The 16,204-nt window shown below is 45.3% G+C and overlaps 1 protein-coding gene across 1 annotated transcript in view; it reads right to left on the bottom strand.

The window, feature by feature from the left end:
- The window catches only part of LOC148149447 (uncharacterized), a 103,752-nt gene that overhangs the window by 45,709 nt on the left and 41,839 nt on the right, over nt 1-16,204 (bottom strand). Inside the window, exon 2 of the mRNA XM_087990135.1 lies at nt 722-825. Coding sequence (XP_087846261.1) covers nt 722-825 — 104 coding nt within the window. The remainder of the gene's footprint in view (nt 1-721; nt 826-16,204) is intronic.

The raw sequence follows: 16,204 nt of genomic DNA, 5'->3' as shown, positions 1-16,204 counted from the left end.
TTGGCCCATATCCCTCTAAACCCTTCCTATTCATATACCCATTCAGATGCCTTTTAAATGTTGCAATTGTACCAGCCTCCACCACTTCCTCTGGCAGCTCATTCCATACACGCACCACCCTCTGGGTGAAAAAGCTGCCCTTTCAGGTCCCTTTTTAATCTTTCCCTTCCCACCTTAAATCTGTGCCCTGTAGTTCTGAACTCCCCCCCCCCCCCCCCCCCCCCCACCCGCCTGGCAAAAGGGCATCAGTATTCTCTTGTTTGCGATCTGAGGTGACAATGTCGCGGTAGACGTTTTAAAATCAACCTGGTCAGAATTGTCTGGAGTGAGTAGGACTTGAACCTCGGACCTCCTGGGCCACAAGTTGACACTACCACTGCACCACAAGGGTCCTCATAAAAGATGAGAATTGAATTGAATTTATTGTCAGGTGTACCGAGACACAGTGAAAAGCTTTGTCTTGCGAGCAACACAGGCAGATCACAGAGTTAAGTAGCATAGATAGTAAATAATAGGTAAACAGCAGCAAAACCAAAAACACAGGTACAGGTCAGCATGGAAGACACTGCATGTGATAAAGTAATTCAAGTACTCAGTGTGTCTCAGGAAAAATACTCCTGTTGAATGCACCCAGGGACTGGGAGTGAATGTTAATGCCTGTTAATGATTTATCCCAGCCCGTGGATAAGTGTGAATATGCAAATTTATAGGAAGTATTGACCTGAGACTGAATTGTTGCAGAGGTCTTCAGTGAAACGTTGTCAGATGTTTTGCAGTCCTGGGATGACTTGACGTTTTTGAATGCTGTCCGGTTGACAAAGCAAGCTGAAGTTTGAAAACAGAACCATACAATTACTGTGGGGTCAGGAATGCAGTTTGTTAAACTCTGTAGTGAAAACATAGCTGTACAGACACAGGGGGTGTACAAAGAGAACACAGTCGCTGCCATGATCCATTATTATCAGAATGACAAGAAAAGACAGCATCCACCCAGCTGTCCCATCAAAACTGCAAAGGACCATTTTTGTAAAAAGATGAGTCATCTTAAAGCAGCACGTCACAGCAAGAGTATAGAAATTTTAGCCAACAGCAAGTTTTAAACTGGCTACTGGGGGTGGAGTTTTAGTTCCTTCTGATGCTGAGCTGTGATTCAAGCAAGATTCTCGTCAGCTATCGAAAGTAAATGGCCCAGGAAGCATTAAACCCAAAGTCAGGACTGAATGGAGCGGGAGCAGGGTGAGCACGGGCTGAGCTGGGAACCGAGTCACAGGCTAGAGCCCAGAGCCTGGAGCGGGAGCACAGTGAGCCCAGGCCGGTCGAGGGGACGGGTACTGGAGGCGGGTCCAGGATAGAGGCCAGCACGTGGAGGCAGCAAGGTCTCATGTTCTGAAGCCAGTGGGCACGGACGCATGAGAAAGGGACTAGAGCTTGAGCAGTTTAAACATTCCTTTTATTCTCGTTTGGGACTTCATAAACTCTCTAATCCCATACTAATCTTATCTTTTACCATTTCAATTCTGTAACAACACTTCTGATTCCACACTGTAATCTAATCTAATCTAATCTAATCTAATCTAATCTACTTGAAGTATCTGTACCTAGGTACCCTGTACCTAAGATGGCGTCAAGAGGTGACATTACAAACTTGTTACTGCACTCATCAGAGCGTACATGACAGTAAAGGCTGTTCTATTTTGAAGTGGGACAGATAACTGCCGTCCATCTATATACAGAGAGGAACATTATATGTATAGTCCAGAATCAGAATTGCTCACTTTAAAGTGGAAGAGTTTTACAGCTAATTTACAAAGTGGGAGAATTAAGAAACCAAGGAAAACCGAAAGCTTTTAGCACTACGTTTGTGCAGTTCTTCAAAAGGCATGGGAAGCTGAAAACAGCTCATCACATGACTGTACTACCTGAAGCAAATTCTGTGTGTTTGTTTACACTGAAAGAAGTTCCTCATCCAGTCTGGCAGAAGGTGGATTCAAGGTGGATCAAGGGAAAATGTCTACAGGGTTCTACCTCTGAAACAGATAGAGTCAAAGAGATGTACAGCACGGAAACAGACCCTTCGTTTCAACCTGTCCATGCCGACTCGATATCCCAAACTAATCTAGTACCAATTGCCAGCACTTGGCCCATATCCCTCCAAACCCTTCCTATTCATATACCCATCCAGATGCCTTTCAAATGTTGTAATTGTACCAGCCTCCACCACATCCCCTGGCAGCTCATTCCATACGCGTACCAACATCCACGTGAAAAAGTTGCCCCTTAGGTCTCTTTTATGTCTTTTCCCTCTCACCCTGAACCTATGCCCTCTAGCCTGGAATTCCCGACCCCAGGAAAAAGACCTTGTCTATTTCTCCTATCCATGCTCCTCATGATTTTATAAAACTCTAGAAGGTCATCCCTCAGCCTCTGACGCTCCAGGGAAAACAGCCCCAGCCTTTTCAGCCTCTCCCTATGGCTGAAGCCCTCCAACCCTGGCAATATCCTTGTAAATCTTTTCTGAACCCTTTCAAGTTTCACAACATCCTTGTGATAGGAAGGAGACCAGAATTGCACGCAATATTCCAAAAGTGTCCAGTACAGCCACAACATGACTTCCCAACTCCTGTACTCAATACTCTGACCAATAAAGAAAAGTATACCAAATGCCTTCTTCAGTATCCTATCCACCTGCGACTCTACTTTAAGGAGTTATGAACCTGCACTCTAAGGTCTCTTCGTTCAGCAACACTCCCCAGGACCTTACCATTAAGTGGATAAGTCCTGCTGTGATTTGCTTTGCCAAAATGCAGCACCTTGCATTTATCTAAATTAACTCCATCTGCAACTCCTCAGCCCATTGGCCCATCTGATCAAGATCCTGTTGTAATCCAAGGTAACCTTCTTCGCTGTCCACTACACCTCCGATTGTGTCATCTGTAAATTTACTAACCATACCTCCCATGTTCACAGCCAAATCATTTATATAAATGACAAAAAGAAGTGGACCCAGCAGCGATCCTTGTGGTACTCCACTGGTCACAGGCCTCCAGTCTGAAAAACAACCCTCCACCACCACCTTCTGTCTTCTACCTTCGAGCCAGTTCTGTATCCAAATGGCTAGTTCTCCCTGTATTCCATGAGATCTAACATTGCTAACCAGTCTCCCATGGGGAACCTTGTCGAATGTCTTACTGAAGTCCATATAGATCACATCTACCGCTCTGTCCTCATCAATCCTCTTTGTTACTTCTTCAAAAAACTCAATCAAGTTTGCGAGACATGATTTCCCACGCACAAAGCCATGTTGACTATCCCTAATCAGTCCTTGCCTTTCCAAGTACATGTACATCCTGTCCCTCAGGATTCCCTCCAAAAATCTGCCCACCACCGAGGTCAGGCTCACCGGTCTATAGTTCCCTGGCTTGTCCTTACCATCTTTCTTAAACAGTGGCACTACATTAGCCAACCTCCAGTCTTCCGGCACCTCAGCTGTGACTATCAATGATACAAATATCTCAGCAAGGGGCCCAGCAATCACTCCCCTAGTTTCCCACAGAGTTCTTGGGTACACCTGATCAGGTCCTGGGGATTTATCCACCTTTATGCGTTTCAAGACATCCAGCACCACCTCCTCTGTAACCCGGACATTTTTCAAGATGTCACCATCTATTTCCCTACAGTCTATATCTTCCATGTCATTCTCCACAGTAAATACTGATGCAAAATACTCATTTGGTATCTCCCCATCTTCTGTGGCTCCACACAAAGGCTGCGTTGTTGATCTTTGAGGGGCCCTAATTACCCTTTTGTCCTTAATGTATTTTTAAAAACCATTTGAATACTCCTTAACTCTATTTGCCAAAGCTATCTCATGTCCTCTTTTTGCCCTTCTTATGTATACTCCTACTGCCTTCTAAGGATTCACTCGACCTATCCTGTCTATACCTGACATATGCTTCATTCTTTTTCTTAACCAAACCCTCAATTTCTCCATCTAAACCTTTAACACTATGGCAGTCCCAGTCGATGTTTGGAAAGTTAAAATCCCCTACCATAACCACCCTATTATTCTTACTGATAACTGAGATCTCCTTACAAGTTTGTTTCTCAATTTCCCACTGACTATTAGGGGGTCTATAATACAATCCCATTTGCATTCTGGGAAGAGATTTTCACCAAACATGAGATTTCAATTCTTGTTATTTTGGAAAGAGGCCTGCAACTTGCCTACCATTGTTTCAATGCGTTAATTGAATCCTATGGGTCTTTTCACATGACTAGTTCACTGAGACGGGTCATACGCTATCACTGAAGCCAAAGGACGATTGAGTACAGTAAAAGTTTTTTTTAAAAAAAGCTCATGTATCACTCTACCCTGTTTCAGGATGTTCTGGATTCATGCAGCTTTTTATGGAGAGGAACCCACATGCTCTACTTTCAATTCTTTCATATGCCATGTTTCACAGAAGCAGATTTGGACAAGGAGAAGGGGAATGTGTATCATTGCAGTCGATCCAATTTACAGTCATTGCCACAGAACGAACTGACTATTGAACCTCCAGGCCGGAGAATCGAGGTGTATTTGTGATCAATGTCATCTAGTCCAAATACTTGAGGAAACTCTACATCCGTGATCCTATCCTGTGGAGGCAGACAGTGCACTAGTTCAAAGAATCAGGAGTTGATTTGTTTCTGCAAGGAGGTGATGTAATACAGAGTGGACCAGTTCTTCGGGATGCCTGAAGAATGGACCTGTATCATCTAACACTGACTAACAGGTTTGAAAGAATGCATGGAGAGCTCATGTTTCCCAATTCCCTCTAAGACAGCAGAGAACAGGGTTGGGTATTTGTGCCAAACCACCACAGTAGTTATCTCTGTGAATCAGGGATCAACCCAGAGACTGGGAGATATAACATAATGGGTGGTGATCAAGACTTGATGGAGGATTTAGTGTAATATGGAAATAAGTTGCTCATATTCTCCTTGGAGACTAATATAAGATTACATGATTACTGGGAGATAGTTCGCTCAGCGGCCTCATGGTGGTACTGAAGATTTAACGAGTATGCGGTTAGTCTTTATTAAGTTTGACAAAATTTGCAATGTTTGATCCTACATCATTACAATATGTACAAACCCAGTCCTGAATGCAGAGACAAGATCATGGTTGATTTCACAGATCAGTGATAGAGATTCCCAATCCATACATTGAGAGCCTTACTATAAAGTGGATGTTGCAAGAGTATGGGAGTGCGTTGACCTTATGCACCACTCAGCTAATAGTATCGCAATAATACCTCCCAAAATCTATTCAACTCTGTTTTGGGCATCACCCCTAATATTTCCTGTGTAACCCACGTTTTGTCTGGTAGCATTTCTGTGGGGCCATTAGGGGTGGCACGGTGGCTCAGTGGTTAGCACTGCAGTCTCATAGGACCAGGATCCCAGGTTCGATTCTAGCCTCGGGTGACTGTCTGTGTGGAGTTTGCACATTCTCCCTGTGTCTGCGTGAGTTTCCTCCTGGTGCTCCGGTTTCCTCCCACAATCCAAAGATGTGCAGGTTAGGTGAATTGGCCATGCTAAATTGCCCGTAGTGTTAGGTGCATTAGTCAGAGGGAAATGGGTCTGGGTGGGTTGCTCTTTGGAGGGTCGGTGTGGACTTGTTGGGCCAAAGGGCATGTTTCCACACTGTAGGGAATCTAATTAGGATGGTTCACTATGTTAGAGCATTGAATGCTGTTTAGTAAGCAGTAATTTGTACAGAATTGTGATTGAATATATTTGAAAGATTTGATCTTGAGGAGTCTATTATAATATCTGGATTTTTATGAATCAGGAACATGTTTAAGAGCATTCAAAAGGAGTTCTGAAGAAGACACATACCAGACACGAGGATTGATGAGGGCAGAGCAGTAGATGTGATCTATTTGGACTTCAGTAAGGCGTTCAACAAGGTTCCCCATGGGAGACTGGTTAGTAAGGTTAGATCTCTAGCCATTTGGATACAGAACTGGCTCGAAGGTAGAACTCAGAGAGTGGTGGTGGAGGGTTGTTTTTCGGACTGGAGGCCTGTGACCAGTGGAGTGCCACAAGGATCGGTGCTGGGTCCACTTTTCATCATTTATATACATGATTTGGATGCGAGCATATGAGGTACAGTTAGTAAGTTTGCAGATGACACCAAAATTGGAGGTGCAGTGGACAGCGAAGAGGGTTACCTCAGATTACAACAGGATCTTGACCAGATGGGCCAATGGGCCGAGAAGTGACAAATGGAGTTTAATTCAGATAAAAGAGAGGTGCTGCATTTTGGGAAAGCAAATCTTAGCAGGACTTATACACTTAATGGTAAGGTCCTAGGGAGTGTTGCTGAACAAAGAGACCTTGGAGTGCAGGTTCATAGCTCCTTGAAAGTAGAGTCGCAGGTAGATAGGATAGTGAAGAAGGCTTTTGGTATGCTTTCATATATTGATCAGTATTGAGTACAGGAGTTGGGAGGTCATGGTGCGGCTGTACAGGATGTTGGTTCGGCCACTATTGGAATATTAGTGCAATTTTAGTCTCCCCCCTATCGGAAAGATGTTATGAAACTTGAAAGGGTTCAGAAAGGATTTACAAGTATGTCGCCAGGGTTGGAGGATTTGAGCTATAGGAAGAGTCTGAACAGGCTGGGTCTGTTTTCCCTGGCACGTCGGAGGCTGAGGGGTGACCTTATAGAGGTTTATAAACTCATGAGGAACATGGATAGGATAAATAGACAAAGTCTTTTCCCTGGGGTCGGGGAGTCCAGAACTAGAGGACATAGGTTTAGGGTGAGAGGGGAAATATATGAAAGAGACCTAAGGGGCAACTTTTTCACACAGAGGGTGGTACGTGTATGGAATGAGCTGCCAGAGGAAGTGGTGGAGGCTGGTACAATTGCAACATTTAAGAGGCATTTGGATGGGTACAAATAGGAAGGGTTTGGAGGGATGTGGGCCGGGTGCTGGCAGGTGGGACTAGATTGGGTTGGGATATCTGGTCGACATGGACAGGTTGGACCGAAGGGTCTGTTTCCGTGCTGTACATCTCTATGACTCTATGACACAAAACGTTAACTCTCTCCACAAATGCTGCCAGACTTGCCGAGTTTCTCCAGCATCTTCTGTGTTTATAAAAGGAGGTTTAGATTTGGTGTGCGGACATAGTGTGATGTAAGTTTTAATGAAATGAGTCATATTGATAATGTTAGAAAATGAACCTTGGTGAAAGATCGGGGTCAGCACATCAATGAGTTTGTGTCCTTTCTGTCTGGGTAACTGTTAGCAATAGGTTCTGTGGATGTACCTATGAAATAAATTAATGACTGGTTATAATCCACCCCTCACACTGAGGGGGTGTGCTGCATGCCCAGCAGTACCATCTTTCAGGTGACATATTAACCTAAGTGTTTGCCTTTACGATACCTGCACACATGCCTCCACTGTGCAGAATGCTGCCTGCTCCTCTCATCCCCACAATCATAGAATCCCTAGAGTGTAGAGGCGGGCCATTCAACCCATCAAGTTCTCACCAACCCACTGGTGAGCATCCCACCCAGACCCACCTCCCTACCTTGTACACTGCATTTCCCACGGCCAATTCACCTAACCTGCAGATCTTCGGACTGTGGGAGGAAACCAGAGCACCCGGAGGAAACACACACAGGCACGGGGAGAATGAGCAAAGTCCACACAGACAATCACCCGAGACTGGAATCGAACCCGGGTCCCTAGTGTTATGAGCAGTAGAGCTAACCACTGAGCCACTGTGCTGCCCTATTCCTTTAGAAACTTTGAACTCCTTTGGAGAGTTTCATTCCAGCTTCTTCTCAACTTCTGGAGTTGAGAAGAAGCCGGAGTTTTAAATCTTATTATACTCCAGTGTTACTCAAAATTCACGTTTTTAATTTTCCATTTCTACTCCCTGCTATCACCCTCTCTGAACCAACTGGTTACTTTTGCTTGTCAAGGCACATTGAGATATATTTTGGAGAATGAAGTTGCCAATCCTGCAGGATTAAGGATTACTCTCCTGGGTGCAACTCAGAAAGAAAATAAATGGAGCCATTAGAAAGAAATATAAGTATTTCTTCCATTTCCTTTGGTAATTCATTCCGACAGTATGGAACTGGATGGGGGAGTTGTAGGGGAAAGTCATGAGGTAAAATCTTCAGGAATAGGTTCAGAGTTTGTGGCCTGAAGAACGAATCCTTTCCATTTGAAGTATCTGAGCAGTTACTGATTTAAAATGTTCAGAAAATGGGACGTTGATGTGGGGAAGAGAATCGAATTCCTCTACAGCTGCCTGGAAAATAAAGCTGGTGAAATCAGTAAGTGCTAAATCCACTCCTTCTTCAAAATCCAACCCCCCCCCCCCCCCCCCCCCCCCCGAAGTGATCAGATGTCGGGTACACTTGGAGTTTGAAGTACAAGTAGCCCTCTGCACTTTCAGTCTCATTCCTCGTCGCAGAGGGCTGTACTCAGTGATGTTTTCTTCTGCTGGGTTTTTTTTTGGAAACTCTGGGAGTTGTTTTAGTTGGGCAGCTTTTGCTAGCTTTCGAAGTTTTATGTATTTTTATATCAGGACAAGAAGTCAGCAGACCTTCTGACTGTAAGGGTTTAATTATGTGTTTGAAAACAATATGCCATTATGAAAGGGAGCCAAGTATTACTTTGAAATGAAAGAAGAACTTGTAATACATGCATCTTATTAACCTTTGCCTAACCTCCACCTCAGGAATGTTTCCAGAATATTCCTGGAACCTGGTCCACTCTGCCGTAGGCCAAAACATGCATTTCATGTTCCTAATAAGTTTGACGCTGGTTAAAAGCATAAGGGTGTACAGACCAAGTGGTGTATCTACAGCAGTGAAAGGCTGGCACTCTTTTGCTCTGTTCTCACTGTTTTACACTTTAACCTCAGCTTGGGATCATCAGGAAGAGGAGTCGGACATTCAGTCGATCAGGACTGCTCAGTTAGATTAGGTTTGTTCAGGTCTACATGGTTGGATCAAGCCTATGTGGTTAGATCAGGTTTGTTCAGTTAGATCAGGTTTGCTTGGTTAGATAAGGTCTACCCAATTGGACCAGGCATATTTGATTAGATGAAGCCTACTCAGTTAGATTCAGGCCTATTCGGTTAGATAAGGCCTACTCAGTTATATCAGGTCTACTCGGTTAGATAAGGCCCACATGGTTTGATCAGGCCCACATGTTTAGATCATGCCTACACAGTTAGATCCAGCCTGCTCAGTTAGAACAGGCCTACTCAGTTAGGCTAGGCCTGCTGAGTTAGATCAGGCCTGTTGAGTCAGATCAGGCCCACCCAGATCAGACCAAATAGCTTCATCAGGCCTACTCAGTTTGATCAGGCCTACTCAGTTAAATGAGGGTTGCTTGGTTAGATCTGGTCTGATCTGCATTTCAATTCCTTATATCATTTTTGCCCTCTTGAACTGTCCTACCTTGGGCCTCCCCCATTCCTGATGAAGGGTTTATACTTGAAACGTCAACTCTCCTGCTCCTCGGCTGTGCTTTTCCAGCACCACACCTTTTGACTGTTATTTAAGTTCGATTCAGATGTTTTAATTCTGGTAATCTCATTCATGTATTTGAAATTCAGGTATTTTATTTCCGTTATTCCAGGTCAGGCTTCTGGACTGGGGGAAGATGGCAAAAGTAACACTGCTAATCAAGAGAAGAGGGAAAAGAAAACAGGGAAAAAGGAAAGAAAACATAAGTCAACAGGAAAATACTATCAAGAAAGTTTTAACAATCCACTTTTGAAATCGTACTGTGATGAAACAAAATCAGTGTAGTTTGCGAAAGGGAAATCACGTCTGATGAATTTATTAGTGAGTATTGTGTTGATGTAAATGTAACGGTAGGTAAAGGGGGAGCTGTAGTGAACTTGAATTCCCAAACTTGTTGATAAGGTGACCAAGAGCTCATGGAGTTTGGGGCTGGTGTTTTAACATGGTGGTGAATTGGTTAATAGACTGGAGATATAGAGGAGGAATCAATGGGGCATCTCCAAGTTGGCAGATCGGAACTAGTAAAATGCAGGTCTGGGGCCTCAGGTATTTACAATCTGTATTAGTGACATTGACAAAGACCCTGAGTGCAATGCATTGATGTTTGCTGACAGTGCAAAGGTTGATGGGAATGCAAGCCAAAAGAAGTACCTGTTGGTTCTGCTATGACACGGTAGTTCTGTTGTCGTGCAAGGCCGTGTTATAAGAAAATCGTGCCGTAGCAGGACCATTTAAACTAATGGGGCTGGAAACACATCACAAACAATACATGCTTTAAATGTTTGTGCTTTAAATACAGTGTCCCCAATTCGTCGACCGCATTATAGTGAATTTAGGTGTACTCTGAGAAGGAACACAGAAAATTAACTTTCTTTCTCTCTCTCATCTAGAAATGCTGGTTATTGGAAATGGTATGACTTATTGCCCATCCCTAATTGCCCCTTGAAAGGGTGTTAATAAGCTGTCTTCTTGAATAACTGCAGCCCAAGTGGTATAGATAAATCCACACTGCTGGTAAGGAGGGAGTTCCAAGGTTTTGTGACAGGAAAGAACAGCAAGGCTTTGAGGCCTGGGGTGTTCTGACAGGGAAAGTGACCCACAAGGAAACCATAGTGGTCAACGCAGAAGGGTCAAAGTGGCTGAACACTGACCTGAGTTACTGATCCATCCAGATCTGGCACTCATTTACTTACTATTGTTTTCATGGGAGAAGTGAGGCCTAAGATGCCAGTGGAAGGGTAATGCCCAGCCTGGCAGTATTATCGCAGATTGAAGACGGAGTACCCAATGTGACAAGTCAGGAAAGGAGCAGGTCATCGGTCACCAGGGAGGGAATTACCCACAATGCCAAGGGCCCTCACGCCACCAATGATCAGAGCACACCGTCCAAGGTCATTTCGGTCAATGTTGCATCAAAACTATAGTTCTGCATTCATAAATGAATGAAAAACCACTACACATGTCGACTATCTGCTGTATGTGTAAGGCTGTGTTGTGCTGTTCTGATGGTATTTGCCTATTTACATGTGCACTGGGGACTAATTTAGTTCTTGATTGGGATCTCACTACCATGACACCTAACCCAATCGTTCCTCACTACCCCCATCCCCAAGAAATTTCCGAAGGGAAATCTGACATCAGTATATGCTGCACAGATGGGGACCAGAATTCTGGTGAAATTCATGGATTTACAAAAGGGAAATGACACTTGACAAATCTAACCATAGAGTCAATAAGGGGGAGCCAATGGATGTGGTTTACTTGAACTTTCAGAATGCTTTCAATAAGATGCTGCAGAAGAGATTAGCGTGGAAAAGTAAAGCAAAAGGGATTGGGGGAAGTGCATTGACATGGAGGGCTCCTGCCCAAAACATTGATTCTCCTGCTCTTCCGATGTTGCATGACCTGCTGTGCTTTTCCAGCACCAACCACACACTCTTGACATGGATAGAGAACTGGTCGGCAGACTGGAAACTAGGAGTAGCAATAAACACGTATGTTTTTCTGAATGACAGTGGCCAATGGGGTACTGCAGGGATCGGCACCAGGACCCTTAGCTATTCACAATATATATTAATGATTCAGATGAGGGAACTATCTGTCATATCTCCACATTTGTAGATGACACAAACCTGGCTGGGAGTGGGAGCTGTGAAGAGGATGCAGAGATGCTTCAGTGAGATTTGGACAAACTGAGTGACTGGGCAAATATGTGGCAGTATAGCATTCAGGTATATTGGAACATAATTCAGGTTCATCAGATCAGGCACACCGATTCAGATATGTCAGGTTCTGTATCCGAATTCAGATATATCACCATACTAATTCAAGTATGTCAGATCAGGCATTTAGATTCAGGGACATCAGATCAGGCACTCTAATTCAGGTATATCAGATCACCCATTCTCTGGTTCACGTACTTCATGCCAGGAAATCAGATTCATGCATGTCAGACCTGGTACTCTAATTCAAGATTACAAGCATTCTTATTCAGATATATCAGATCAGGGATTCAGGTATTTCCAAGCAGCTATTCAGGTATATCAGATCGGATAATCAGAGTAAGGCACATCAGATACAACGCATCATCCCCCGCCATTTCTGCCACCTACAGTCAGACCCCACCACCAGAAATATATTTCCCTCCCCGCCCCATCAGCATTCCGCAGAGACCATTCCTTCAGCGACTCCCTCCTTCAGTCCATGCCCCCCCCCCCACCAACCCACCCTCCACTCCTGGCACATTCCCCTGCCACTCACCTCGATCCAAGGCCCCAAAGGATCCTTCCACATCTGGCAGAGATTTTCCTGCACCTCCAAACACCTCATCTACTGTGTCCGTTGCTCTCTAAATGGTCTCCTCTACATTGGGGAGACAGGACACCAACTCGCGGAATGTTTCAGAGAAGATCTCTGGGGCACATGCCACCCACCTATCCGCTCTGCTCCGAACAATCACTATCAACCCCCACCTGCATCCACCTATCACCTGCCCAGCTACCTGCCACTCCCAGCCCCCACCCCCTCCTATTATCTCTCAGCCCCCTTTGCTCTCCCTCCCCGTATTCTAATGAAGTGCTTATGCCAAGACATCAGCTCTCCTGCTCCTCAGATGCTACCTGACCTGCTGTGCTTTTCCAGCACCACAATTTCCAGCTGTAATTCAGATATGTCAGACCAGGTATTCTAACTCAGATATTTCCGTGGAGCTATTCATATCTACCTATATCAGATATGTTACTCTAATTCCCTACAGTGTGGAAACGGGCCCTTCGGCCCAACAAGTCCACACCGACCCTCCGAAGAGTAACCCACCCAGACCCATTTCCTTCTGGCTAATGCACCTAACACTACGGGCAATTTAGCACGGCCAATTCACCTGGCCTGCACCTCTTTGGACTGTGGGAGGAAACCGGAGCACCCGGAGGAAACCCACGCAGACACGGGGAGAACGTGCAAACTCCACACAGTCAGTCGCCTGAGGCTGGAATCGAACCTGGGTCCGTGGAGCTGTGAGGTAACAGTGCTCACCACTGAGCCACTGTGCCGCCCTTCCCACCTATCAGATCAGATACTCTGATTCAGGTATTTAGTAGGCTACACTATAGTAGGGAAATGAAGCATGGGCTGGGTGATTGCTTCTCAGAACCCCTACATTCCATCGCAAAAAAAGGCCTTGAACTTCCCATTGCCTGCTACTTCAACACACCACCCCGTTCCCAGCCAATATCTCCATCTCAGGGGCCTCCTGTTATGCTCCATTGAAGCTCAGCACAAGCTGGAAGAACAGCATCTCATTTTCTGCTCGGGAACTCGACACTTCTAGACTTAATATCGAGTTCAACAATTTTAGACCTTGAGGCACCTTCCCCAATGCAACACAACAGGCCTTGTTAACAAATGGTTTGCTATTACACACAGCCCATTGTTAGCCACTAATTGTCCCATTAGCAGCTATTCATCCTCCCAGGCTGACCGTTAACCACTCCTTTGTCTGGCCAATAGTTCTTCTCTCGCTTTGGGCTCTACCTCCCCTATTGCTTACTCTTTATCCCCACCCCCACCCCCCCCACCCTATATTCTCCATAAAAACAACATTTTCCTAGCTACCATCAGTTCTGAAGAAGGGTCACTGGATCCGAAATGTTAACCTGATTTCTCTCCACAGATGCTGCCAGACCTGCTGAGATTCTCCAGCAATTTCTGTCACTAAGGAGGTGGTGCTGCGGAAGCTGAAAAGTCTGAAGGTGGATAAATTACCCAGACCCGATGAACTATACCCCAGGTTTCTCTGAAGGAGGTAGTTGAGGAGTTTGTAGAGATATCTGTGATGATCTTTCAGGGATCACTGGTATGAAGGAGGGTCCCAAAGAACTGGAAAATGGCTGACATAACAGCCCTGTTTAAGAAGGGAGGGAGGCATGAGACAGGAAACTACAGGCCAGTCAACCTGACCTCAGTCATTGGTGAGATTTTCAGTCCATTATTAAGCATGAGGTTATGGAGTACTTGGAAGTCTATGGTAAAATAGGGCCGAGTCAGCTCACTTTCATCAAAGGGAAGATCACGCCTGACAAATCTGTTGGAATTCTTTGAGGAGGTAATGAGCAAGCTGGACAAAGGAGAGAGTGTGGACATCATCTATTTGGATTGCCAGGAAGCCTTTGGCAAAGTGCCAAAGATAGGATGCTCCTGAATAAGTTAACAGCCCATGGTGTTCGGGGCAAGGTACTGGCATGGATTGAGGGTTGGCTGACTGGCAGAAGGCAGAGAGTGGAGATAAAGGATTTTTTTTTCAGGATGGTAACTGGTGATTAGTGGAGTTCCACAGGGGTCCACGTTGAGACCACAACCATTCATGTTATACATTAATGATCTGGAACTGAGGGCATTGTTGCTAAGTTTGTAGATGACACAAAGCTAGATGGATGGACAGGTAGCGTTGAGGAAGTGGGGATGTTGCAGAAGGGGTTAGGCAGGCTAGGAGAATGAGAAAAGAAGTGGCAGATGCAGTACAATGTGAAAAAGTATGAGGCTATACATTTTGGGAGGAAGAATGGAGGCATAGACTATTTTCTAAACAGGGAAAGGCTTTGGAAAACTGAAGCAGAAAGGGACTTGGGAGCTCTAGTACAGGATTTTTTAAAAGGTTAACATGCAGATTCAATTTAGATTAGACTCCCTACAATGTGGAAACAGGCCTTTTGGCCCAACCAGTCCACACCGACCCCCTGAAGAGTAACCACCCAGACCCATTTCCCTCTGACTAATGGACCTAACACTATGGACAATTTAGCATGGCCAACTCAACTGATCTGCACATCTTTGGACTGTGGGAGGAAACCGGAGTACCTGGAGGAAACCCACGCAGACACGGGAGAACGTGCAAACTCCACACAGACGATCATCTGAGGCGGGATTTGAACCTGGGACCCTGGTGCTGTGAGGCAGCAGTGCTAACCACTGAGCCACCGTGCCATCCCATTGGCAGTTAAGGCAAAAGTTAGCATTCATTTCAAAAGGGTTAGAAAACAAGAGCAGAGATGCACTGCTTAGGCTATTTAAGTCTCTGGTCAATCACATTGAGAATATTGTGCGCGGTTTTGGACCCTGTATCTAAGGAAGGATGTGCTGGCCTTGGAGGGGGACTACAGGAGGTTTACAACCATGATCGTGGGTATGAAAGGCTTGTCATGTGAGGACTCTGGATCCATACTCGATAGAGTTTAGAAGGACGTAGGGGAGGATGTGATTGGAACTTACAGGATACTGAGGGGCCTGGGTAGAGTGGATGTGGAGAAGATGTTTCCACTAATAGGAGTGACTAGGACCTGAGGGCACAGTCTCAGAGTGAAGGGATGACCCTTTAGAATTGAGATGGGAAGGAATTTCTTCAGCCAGAGGTTGGTGAGTTTGTGGGAGTCATTGCCACAGAGGGCTGTGGAGGCCACGTCATTGAGTGGATTTAAGATGGAGGCAGACTCTTAACTCGAATTCGAGTCCCTATAGTGTGGAAACAGGCCCTTCAGGACCACACCAACACTCTGAAGAGTAACCCACCCAGACCCATTCCCCTACCCGATATTGGCCCCTGACTAATGCACCTAACCTACACATCCCTGAACACTCTGGGCAATTTAGCATGGCCAATTCACTTAGGCACATCCTTAGACTGTTGGAGGAAACCAGAGCAAACCCAGGGAGAATGTGCAAACTCCACACAGTCACCCGAGACTGGAATTGAACCCGGGTCCCTGGCGCTGCAAGGCAGTGGTGCTAACCACTGAGCCTCCAGCTTATGTTGGATCAGGGAATGTCAGATCGGGTATCTGACTGATAAACCAGGACTAGAGTACATTTACTTGGTGTATTAGTTCAGGTATTCTCATTTTGAATCCTCCTCTGGGCTGTGGGCTAAGGTGCTTTACTCTGTGCCACCCATTTGTAGAAATCCCCACCAATCCTCTGAACCCTATGCTGCTATAACAAAGAGTAAGACTCTCATTGGGTGTCCTGGACACAGTGAAAGTGACCGTTTTTCCAGGGTGAACCCACAGAATCCTGTTCATGCTTACCACCGCATTGGGTTCATCAAACCATAGATACCTTGGGCACCTGGGCTTCCCAAATGACCATGCAATCTAGTAACTA

Source organism: Chiloscyllium plagiosum, unplaced genomic scaffold (assembly GCF_037043375.1).
Source record: "Chiloscyllium plagiosum isolate Xiang-an unplaced genomic scaffold, Cpla_swu_hap1 HiC_scaffold_8, whole genome shotgun sequence".
Lineage (NCBI taxonomy): Eukaryota > Metazoa > Chordata > Chondrichthyes > Orectolobiformes > Hemiscylliidae > Chiloscyllium > Chiloscyllium plagiosum.
The sequence above is the reverse complement of the archived record's forward strand: the minus strand, read 5'-3'. Positions and strand labels throughout refer to the sequence as shown.